The 11,458-nt window shown below is 40.7% G+C and overlaps 1 protein-coding gene across 3 annotated transcripts in view; it reads left to right on the top strand.

Moving 5' to 3' along the window:
• PSD2 (pleckstrin and Sec7 domain containing 2) overlaps positions 1–11,458 on the top strand; it is a 124,533-nt gene that overhangs the window by 33,619 nt on the left and 79,456 nt on the right. For all 3 annotated transcript variants that reach the window (XM_081951823.1, XM_081951822.1, XM_081951824.1), the window contains exon 4: positions 5,931–6,125. In XM_081951823.1, the coding sequence (XP_081807949.1) occupies positions 5,931–6,125 (195 nt within the window). The remainder of the gene's footprint in view (positions 1–5,930; positions 6,126–11,458) is intronic.

Raw genomic sequence — 11,458 nt, 5'->3', positions numbered from 1 at the left:
GCTCCCTCCCATATTTGGGCATACCAGGGGTTGTAACACAAATACATACCTATTTCCCTGGCTTAGCTGATAAGGGAGGAGAGCTTGTGGCTTAGAGGCTAAGATATCTGCCTAATATGTATACAGCCCAGGTTCAAATCCCAGTAAGGGTATGGCTAGCTGATGAGAGCTAAATAACTTGAAATAGATCTATACTAGCCTCCCTTTATTTATTTATCAGCACAAATACACACACAGACAGACACAGACACAGACACACAGACACAGACACAGACACACACAAACATATATATATAGGCATACCAGGGGTTGTAACACAAATACATTATATATACACACACACACACACATACATACATACATACATACATACATACACATACACGTGATGATACCTCCCGCCTACCAAACATCTGGAAACCATCCCTAGCCAACAAACGAACACCACCCACCAACAAGCCGTTACAATACAAAACAACAATGCACACACAGCCAGCACCAATCAGCACCAATCTACCAATCATGATACAACCACACAACCAATCATTCCACTTACTGAAACAAAGCCAGCACCCCATCCCCTCTTTACAGAAAGATGGCAGCTCCGTTCCCATTTTAAGCCCAAGCTTGAAGATGGCAGGTGAGATCTTGCCGAAACGTTGCAAAGACAATTTCAATCTTACACGGGAAAAGACCCGAATACAACAAAACCAGCATATATACATACACAACAAATACAATTATATATACATACACAACAAATACAACAAATACAACAAAACCAACATACATACACACACACACACACATACATGCAAACACACACACACACACACACACACACACTATATATATATATATATATATATATATATATATATATATATATATATATATATATATATATATATATATATATATATATATATATATATATATATATATATATATATATATATATATATATATATATATAAATAAATAAATAAACACCCACCCCACCCCCCCAAACTTATTTTTGGCCAAAATGTGGACCTGGTTACAATTTCCAGCTATTCTCATCATAATATTGTATAGTTCTACATCATTACATGCCCCCAATTTTTAGTTCTGTCTTTATAATCTCAATAGTTTTCCATTATAAGTATATTTCAAATTCCCCCTCCATTTTTCCATATCTTTACTTAGCTTACATTTAGTTATCTTTAAATTACAATCCTTGCTATTCAATGCTTATTACAATTCCGTTGATCTGCTATATAAAATAACGCACCTCACTGTGTGTATCCATATTTCATATATTTTAATCTATATTTCATTATCTTTTCATTATAATATTCAATCAATAAGCAACTCAATTTATTTATCATGTAAAAGAGTAAATCACATACCTCTACTTTATATTCACATAATAATTTCCAATTTCTTGCTAGTGAGCCTTTTATCCCAAATTCTAAACTGCTTTTTTTTCTACTGGGTATATATTCTTCCTTCTCAAACTTTTCCCTCTCCCACTGCTGTGTCTTTTGCAATATCCTCTGTCTCCCTGTCTTCTCTTCCTCTTTTTTCTTATTACTCCTTTCTTCTCTTTCTTCTCTATTCCTAGTCTGGCTGTTTCCTTTCCTTTCTTCTATAATCCCTTCCTCTTTTTTTGTTGGGACATATCCCCCCTTTTCAATTTTCTCTGTGCCACTGTCAAACCCAGTGAAATCTTTTGTCTGCTTTTTATTTTCCATTATTTCTACAATTTCACTACCCCCCTTCTTCCCTCATTTCCTGTTCTCTCCTCAATTTCTAACTTCAGAATTCTATTTAAGTTTAATTTTAATGATTCATGCATATTTTTTATAATTTCACGTATTTCTTCAAATTCCCAACTTTCCATAATGTCCAGTTCAAAAATTACAGTTGATTATAATTTAAGTTCCTCGGTTTCTTCTTATTTCCCAATTCTGTTCCAGCTTCTATATTCCAGTTCAGCTGTAATGGAGAAAAAGAGAAGGGGGAGACATCTTAATCGCTTCGCTTTCTTTGTTCTTCCTTCCAGCAAATGGCTCCATATTCTTTCAACTTGATGATTTTTCAGCAATACAATTTGATATTTTTAAATCCAGTTTTAAATCCAGGAAAGATAGAGTTATGAACGAAGAAAATAGTGCTTTTTCTTGATTTTCCTTCTTATTAACTTCCACCTCTCATTGATTCGAGTTGCTTAAGATATGTAAATTAGAACAAGTTCAAACAAAGCTAGTCTCCTTGGTGTATTTTTAGCTTCCAATCCCCCATCCCCTTTCCCCTTGTGAGGTTCCCAATTGTCAATTAATCTCTTTTAAAGACACAATCTTTTCAAATCCAAATTCAAAGTTTGTATCTCAATGGGTTAGTCAGTTCTCAGTTCTCTCATTTCTGTCTCCAAGTTGTTTAAAACAAACAGTTCTCTTTTGGCTTAATGATTTAAACCACAAATGTTTTTTTCTTCTTTCTGTTCTTTCCACCAAAATCCCAATCTATCCATCAATATTATTTTCTACTCACAAGGTTCTTTGCCTTTTCCAAGTTCTGATTTGTATCAGTTGGTTATTTAAATCTTCTTACCAGGTTTCTACATTCCTTCCATGCACTGCTCCTGCTCAGATGCTTAGTCCAGAAGCTTTAGCATAGTAGCAGCCATGCTGCCTCTCCTGACCTGATTCAGAGAGCTAATCTCTGACCTATGAGGAACCTATTGCGTTCCTCTGGGTCTAATGAGATGCAGCTCCTCCTTCACTTTTCCTTCAGGAAAGTTCTGATCCAAAAAGGATCCTCAGCATTCGGTTTGCCAGCCAGAATTTACATGAGGCTCTTCAGAGCTTACGGTTTTCTGTCTGTCTCACTGAGGTATTTCCGGTCTCTGCCCTGAAATGCATTTTATTCTTGAGAGGCAATATTTATTTGTTGTTCTACTTTTAATAGTGCTATTCAAAATATATCTATATAATAGGAGATACTCTCTAATGAATTACTTTCAATTACTCAAAAGAAAAACCCAGAGCACAAATAAATAAAACAATATTTATTTAAAGTATTATTCAGGATGCTTTGCTTCTGTGTAAGTGTTCTATACTTTTAAATACTATTGATAAAACGAAAAGCTTTCAAGTGTTTTCTTGGAGTAAAGCTTGTAGCCAGGGTGTTTTTATAAGTTAGGATTTTGGACTAAAACTTGCAGGTCCCAGCATTACTTTCCAAACCTGGGTAAATTACCCAAAATTGAGTAGAAGTGGGTTTTTTGGTGGGTAATGACATCCTTTTATTTATTTATATCCCACCTTTATTTTCACAAATAAGGCAGTGAACCTATTTAACACACCTGCCTCCTCCTATTTCTCAACAACAAACCTGTGAGGTGGGTTGAGCTGAGAGAGTGATAGAGTCACCCAGCTGGCTTTCATGGCTAAGACAGGACTAGAATTCATGGCCTGCCAGTTTCTAGTCTACTGCTTAACCATTAGATCAAACTAGTTAAACATTTTACATCAGGATTATATAAATAAGAACTTTCTAGTGAGGAGTTTTCAGTAATGAAGGAAACAGTTTGGGAAGCACTGTTCTAGATGAAAGACATGATAAAACTCTGACAAATAAACAGGAACCAGAACTGTATTCAATTCTTGTGTGGCAGTGTTTTTATATGGGAAAAAGGGTCAACAGAGCTTCTCTGGAATTAAATGTTAAAGGCCAGTATGAATTTATTTTCAAAGTCTTTCAAGTAAAATTAAAAAGATAATACAGTGAAACCTCAGTTTATCAAATATACATCTATGCACAAAGATCACCTGGGATGATGTCATTATTAAAATGCTATTATGCAAATGATGGAACTACAATGGGAGCTTTGCCTATTGTACCCAGCTTTCTACATTGAGATTTGTGAAATTTGATTTGTATGAATTATTTTTATAATCAAATCTTAATGTTTTACCAAACAAGATATGTAGAGTTGAAAGCATAAATTTATAGCATACCGGTAGGGCAAGCAGTGCAAATTTATTATTAGGATATTTGTGGATTCCTTTTGCACAGTACAAATATATCAGTCTCATTATCTTCTACTTTTAAATGTACAACATGCATGCTGAAAGTCGATGCAAAATCTAGATCAAGAAAGCAGGTTAAATCTCAAGAGTTGGTAAAGAGATTAAATAGAATATAGGACATATTTAAAAATGTCTGAAAGTCAGCCACAGTCAGGTCAAAGTACCAATTTACTAATTACCTTAATAATAATAGGCTAATAGAATTCAAAAAAATCATTTTCTACTTTTTACACTTTGAACATATCCGCATATCTCACTTAGGTTGTTGCCAATACAGTATGTGTCACCCATCTCTTCTAGAGTGCAGGAACCAGGGGTGGGTTCCTGTCAGTTCTAACCTCTTCTATAGAAGAAGTTCCACAAATCTACAGTGCCGTTTAGAACCAGTTCCAGCTCCCTTCCCCCACCCGTCAGCACATCATCAAGATGAAGAGCGAGAGGAGGAATTCTGGGAGTTGAAGTCCACAAGTCTTAAAGCTGTCAAGTTTGAACACTCCTGGGGTTTTTTTTTTCTAAAGGGTTAGGGGTGCAAGGGTCTTGTAACTTGACAGCTTTAAGACTTGCGTGCTTCAAATGCCAGAGTTTCTGAGCCAACATTTTGGTTGCTAAGCAAGAACGTTGTTAAGTGATTTTCACCACATTTTACAAGTTGGCCCTGCCCACTCAGTCACATGACTGCTATGCCACTCCCACAAAGCAGGCCACACCTACAGAACAGGTTCTAAAAAAATTTGAAACCCACCACTGGCAGGAACGCACATCATGCTCTTTTCCTACTCCATTTTCAACGTGTCTTTTCTAGCAACAATTCAAAAACAATCCAAGCCACCTTCCACCCTTCAGAGCAGATTGTTTCCAGTGCTTCATTCTAATTTACTTAATAGCCAAAGCTGTGACTGGCTGCATCTGCTTGCCATGCCTCTTCCCTTGGGCTTGCTTACTGCCCTGAGCACCTATTTTCTGCTGAGCTGCTGACTGATAAGATGGCTGCTCTATTTCTTTAAAAAAAAAAACTTTTAAAAGTGCAGGATAAAGACTGTTCAGCAATTGAAGGAAGGTTGGCCACATAGTGACGTTGTAGACTCTATAAAAGCTCTTGTTTTAGACAATCATTATTGCCATAATCATTAAAATGCATTTATCAGATGTTTTACAATAGAGTTGAGTAATTGTCAGACTTCTCTGTTACTGAACTAGCCCCATCCAACCCCTGCTCTCAGTTGGATTCACTGCCAGACCCTTATATTTCTCCCGTCAACCAATTATAGGTGCAAGTCTGAAATAGGAACAGCTCTCCCATTTCTTTTAACTGAAGAACAGAGTGGCAAGTTGCATTGTTCATTAGTAAAGATTTCAAGACTGCAGATGAGTCACCTGACCTTTCAAGAAGAGACTGTCCAATGTCATGATGATGTTACGAGAAGGTTTTTTAAGGGTGGAAGCAGGACCTGGAGGCTTCTGATCCTCAGTGTGTGCCTATTTCCATCCTCAAGCTCCCAAAGGCACCATATTGTCATTTTTCAGGATTACTTGTACTACTGTAGTGTTGGTGGGGTTAAAGATGAGAATGAGAATTGTTTGTCTCCTATAGAGTTTGCCTTACTCCTGTTTCCACACTTAAACTCACACAAAACAGCATCAATGGCCTAATCTTGGCCATTGGATTTAAAGGTAACTTCTAAAATACAAATATAACATTAATGGAAAAAATATCAAAATATCGGAGAACAATAGATTTAAAAATCTGATCACTTTTTAAAATTGAAGAATAGGAAAAAAGAAGCAATTTTGGGATTCTCAGATATTTAACATCTAATCACAGCTGCCACTTATTAAAATTATTTTTTGTTTTAGTGATGCCAACATAAAAGATGGCCTTTCAGATTCAGATTCTGATATGGGCAGCACAGAACAACTTGACCAGGGAAGCACGGACACTCTTGTCAATGGCTGCAAGGCACACAGTGAGGCTGCCAAAAGACTAGCTAAAAGGCTCTACAATCTTGAAGGATTCAAGCACTGTGATGTGGCCCGCCAGTTGGGCAAGAAGTAAGTGAGGGACAGAGGCATAACATAATTCTATTAATTGGTTGGCTTTACCCTTCGTGGGAATCTCTCTTTCTGATTCTTTATTTTCTTTTTTTCTTTCTAAATGATGGTGTAGCTTGCATCATGGAGTATTAAATGGTAATATTTTTAACAAACTAAGATGAAGTCTGATGTTATCTCTGTGTATATCTTATATGTCTATATCTTGCAAGAAATATATGTTTTCTTTTTAAAAAGCATTTTGTCTAGAAAATGGATGGATCAGATTTACATAAGTGGAAATTTGATTTTGGCCAGAAGGTTGGCAATGTTAATCAGGGAAAGTTTCACAATAACATTTATTCACAATGGCTATTATATAATGATGGTTCACAATGGAGGAAGTTGGATGTCTGGGTTAAAAAAAAAAATTATGGTTCAACTAGAGATAAGCCAAATATTTCATGTAACTGCTTTGCAAAAACATTTTTATTTACAAGTAGGTCACATACTATAATTGCTATTGGGATTTTCGGTCATTGATCCATAATCAATTGAAATGAAAATTTAAAAAATAAGTTAATATTCAGAGGTAAATACAAATATGAAGATATTTAACTTAGTTGATATAGAGCAGTGATGGTGAACCTATGGCACGCATGCCACAGGTGGCACGCGGAGCCATTTGTCAGGGCACGTGAGGCGCTGCCCTGTCAGCTGGCCAGCATGCATGCGCGCTCTGGCCAGCTGAGTTCACCCTTTTTTAAAGCCATTTTCCAGAGGCTTTATAGGAGCCTGGGGAGGGTGAAAAGAGCCTACCCCGCCCCCCGGAGGCCCTCTGGAGGCTTCAGGGACCGTCCCGAGGCTTCCCTGAAGTCTTCAGAGCGCTCAAAACGACACTCCAAGCAAACCGAAAGTGACTTCCGGTTTGCTCAGAGGGTCGTTTTGAGCGCTCCGAAGGCTTCAGGGACCATCCGGAGGCTTTCCTGAAGCCTTCAGAGCGCTCAAAACGACACTCCGAGCAAACCGGAACTGAAAATACAACACAAATGTAACAAAGGCAACATTAAAAATATGGTTTTCTGCCTGCCTGGATGGTCTCCTGGAGTGAGCCGAAGGACAGAAAAGGGAAGCAGAGTGTTCCCTTCCATATTTGGGCATACCAGGGGTTGTGACACAATACATACCTATTTCCCTGGCTTTGCATAGCATCAGCCGCAGGCCCTGGCTCTGTAGGTCCTGACCACCTAGATTGCGGGGGTTGGGACATATGACCAGCCGTACCCAACGACCACAGTCTCCCAACCGGTGATGCGATCTCTGTCTACCCTCGCACCTGCCCCTCCCCACGACCATTGGAATGAAAAGACCCTCTTCTGGAGTATTGCTACTCCCCCCCCTTAATGGCTCCGCTCACTTCCTTACTAACTCCACCCGCCGGCTTGGCGCTGGTCCCTCCCTCAGCCTGGCTTACCCTCCCCCCACCCTAGAACCCCCTAAAAGACGAATTAAAAATTTAACTAGAAACCCCCTGAGGCCACGCCTCGCCCACCTCTCTGGATTGATGTATCCCTCATCGAGGTGGGCCCTCGTAAGAGCAGAGGGGCAGACCTGCGAGAGGGGGGACTCCTGCAAGAGGATTAGGTCTGCCCTTGAGTACATGGCGGAGACGTCCATGTCCGAATACCCGATGGAAACATATATGTAGGCCTGCCTGGGGTGTCCGGCGTTTGTGCACTCAGAATCTCATCTCTTGTGGTCTTTCTAAGGAATTTAATGTGTACCTCCCTTGGAACGTTGTGTGATCTGGCATATGCTGAGTTTATCTATAGACCAGGTCCATGTCCCACCCCATCTGTTGCTTGTCTTTTTTGATATATTCAGCCAATAAGTTTGTCATAATATCCCTTAGATCTTCATCATCAGCCTCAATTACATTTTGAAATCTAAGAAAAAAGGACATCCTTTCAAATTCCATTTTTATCTAGTGGTTCTCAAGTTCTTGGTTCCCTTTCTGCACCCCCCTCACCTCCCCCCTCATCTCAGCCGTCCCCTCCTCCAAAAGTTCCAGTCTCTGTGAGTTTTGGATCGCCCGGTCTTGGTTCTCTCTAAGCTGCTCGTTCATTTCTTTTAGTTGATTTTTTAAGTCCTCCTGCACCTTTAAGAGTTGTTCAAACATCTGTTGAAAGTCCACCTCAGGAGGCTTAGGTTGGAGCAAAGGAGTTAAAGTCTGTTGTCCACTGGGGCTGGACGTTGAAGATGTTGGGGCGGAGACAGCAAATCCCAGTTTCCCCGGTGGTGGTCTTTTAGGTGGCATTGTAGTAGGCAAAGAGATAACAAAGTCAGTACAGAGAAGAAACAATTAGGAAGGTAGACTGCCAAGCGAGGTTACGAGGCAGGGGGTCGAAGCAGATAAGAACCTTTTCTGAATTCAGCTCCTGGCAATAAAGCAATAAAGTCCTTTGTTCCAAGCCCAGGGTGAAATGTAGCAAGAGATTTATCTGAGTGTCACGGAGACAAAGACAAGATGCCAGCAGTTTCTGTGGGTGGAGTCAAATTTCAGTGTCTGTGAACACGACGGAAGTGTACCATCTTGCCCTGCCAGCTCCGGGATCAGAAGGCAACAAGCCAAAAGTTTTCAAAGTTCAGAAAAAAACAGATCATCACCTCATTTTCACAATTGCAGTAAAAAATCTGCCTTTGCTATGAGGGTGATTTCGTTGCAAGGCTCCCCCCCCTCCTCTAGGGGCAGAGAGCAAAACAGTTTAAAGCCGCTTGTCCAAGGGGGGGGGGAATCCCCCTCCCTCCAATCACTCTTCCCCAAAACAAGTTGAAAGTTAGTTCTAAAAAGCTGACAATCTTTTTTCCCCTTCAGTCAAGAAAGGGAACGGGGGGGGGGGGATTTCCACCTCACTGCACAGCAGCTGCGTCCTTCAAATCTTGATTTTCTTCCAGCTGCCTCATCGCAAAGACGCCGCGACGCCTCCCCTCTTGCCTCCCGATGCCTAGGGCAATGCGGGGAGCCCCCACTGGCCGCCACCGACACAGGGGGTCCCCCGCTACGCCGCCCCCTCGGCAGGAGCCCCTCCAGGGCATCCTGTGCCCCCCGGATCAAGGGGGAGCCCACCAGGAGTGCGCGGGGCGAGCAAAACTTGCCCGTCGCGATCCGCAGCCGGAAGCCCGAGTTGTTTTCCCCTTGAGGATTCTCATCCATGGAATTTTTCCCAAGCTCTCTCTAAGTTTATTGAAATTAGCTTTCTTAAAGTCCAAGACTCTAGTTTGACTTTGTTCTACTACTTCTGTTTGGATAATGTTGAATTCCAATATTGCATGGTCACTTGCCCCCAGGATTCCTATGGCTTCAACACCTTCTATCATTTCCTCTCTGTTAGTGAGAATTAAGTCCAATACAGCTGATCCCCTTGTTCCCTTCTCTACTTTTTGGAAAACAAAGTTGTCTGCTAGGTTTGTTAGGAACCTGTTGGATCTTCCACTTGGTGCAGAGTTTGTTTCCCAGTTGATGTCAGGGTAGTTAAAATCTCCCATTACTATTGTGGTGTGCTTCCTACATACCTTAGTTAGCTGACTAGCAAAAAGTTCATCTACTTCCTCTGCTTGGTTGGGTGGCCTGTAGTATAGACCTATGACAATGTCATTTCCCCCCCAACCTTTAATATTGACCCAAATGCATTCAAGATAGTTCTCATCATTGTTGTGCTCTACTTCTGTAGAGACGTAGTTATTTCTTATATATAGTGCAACTCCACCTCCTCTTTTATTTGGTCTATTTCTTTTAAATAATTTAAATCTTTCTAGCTGTATGTTCCATTTGTCGGTTTCATCCCACCAAGTTTCTGTAATGGCAATAATATCGTATCTGCCCTCTTTTACTTGAATTTCTAATTCGCCCTGCTTATTCCTCATACTCTGTGCATTGGTGTATAGACATTTGAGTCCATTTTGATTGACCTTGTGTTTACTGTCTACATAACCTGTGTTATGCCTGACTGCCCCTATTTTCTTGCCACTTGTGTGATTCATGCACATGGTATGGCAATCACTATTAAATGCTTGGTTTTGCTTGACAGCAGGAGTGATAATCTTACCCACACACACATCTACATTACATGCACTTGTAACCCTATGAATTTTAGTTTACTGGGGACAGAAATGTTCTGTATCTATTAATTCTCTGTCCCCGCTCTTCAGTTTAAAAGTTTATCAAGAAAATCTGTGAATTTAATGCCAAGTAACTCAGTCCCTTTCTTGGATGGGTGTAACCCATCTCTTTTGTACAGTTTTTCATTGGACCAGCTACAGGCATCATGACTAATAAAACCAAAGCCTTCCCGTTTACACCACTCTTTTAGCCAAACATTAAACTCTGCTACACGCTGGCCCTTCCCTTTTTGTTTATAGATATATCCAGCCTTCTATCCAGCAGCTCCAATCCCAGCTTCAGGAAGGTTCAAATGATATGGAGTTTAAGGGCCCCCACCTCAGTCTCTTTGTCTCTGTGACTCACCCGCCTTCTATCCAGCAGCTCCAATCCCAGCTTCAGGAAGGTTCAAATGATATGGAGTTTAAGGGCCCCCACCTCAGTCTCTTTGTCTCTGTGACTCACCCGCCTTCTATCCAGCAGCTCCAATCCCAGCTTCAGGAAGGTTCAAATGATATGGAGTTTAAGGGCCCCCACCTCAGTGTCTTTGTCTCTGTGACTCACCCCCCTTCTATCCAGCAGCTCCAATCCCAGCTTCAGGAAGGTTCAAAATCAGGGACTTTGCGTGTCCCTGAGATCAGCAAGACGTACTCTTCCCTGTCACTGTCTCTTCGGGACAGTTTAGATCCAAATGGACCATCCAGCGGCAAAAGTGTTGACTGTGATCTCAGAGCTCCGAGATTGCACGTCATACTGTCGCAGTGTCATCTCCTTTCTCCCCTGGCTAGTGTTTTTAAGGTGCTAACTCCTGTCTCATTGTTAATGTGCAGCCCCTCCCCCTTCCTATTGGAGAGCACAATAAAATAACAAACAGTTTTATCTAAGGCAGCTTCCCTGCGACCCCCCTCCCTCTTCAGTGAGAGAGACAGGAAATGAGCAAAGCTCTTAATTGTCAAGGCAAAGAAATGAAGACAAGAGAAAATGTTTTATCAGAATTCATATTCTTCACTCTCATGTCCTTTCCATCCACACCTGGGTCCTATCGCCACATATGACCCTTCCTCTGATTCCCAGGGTCTCATATGGACATACATTTCATCATCTGATCCTTCATAAGGAACAATAAGTTATGGAAAGAGAGCAACATAATGTAGAGCACTTAGGTTTTTAGAGAAGATGCCATTTGCTAAAAGTT

The sequence above is a fragment of the Natrix helvetica genome (assembly GCF_964273705.1).
Source record: "Natrix helvetica genome assembly, chromosome: 4".
In the NCBI taxonomy this organism is placed as follows: domain Eukaryota; kingdom Metazoa; phylum Chordata; class Lepidosauria; order Squamata; family Natricidae; genus Natrix; species Natrix helvetica.
Note: the sequence above shows the minus strand (reverse complement) of the source record. Positions and strands in the feature narration are given on the sequence as shown.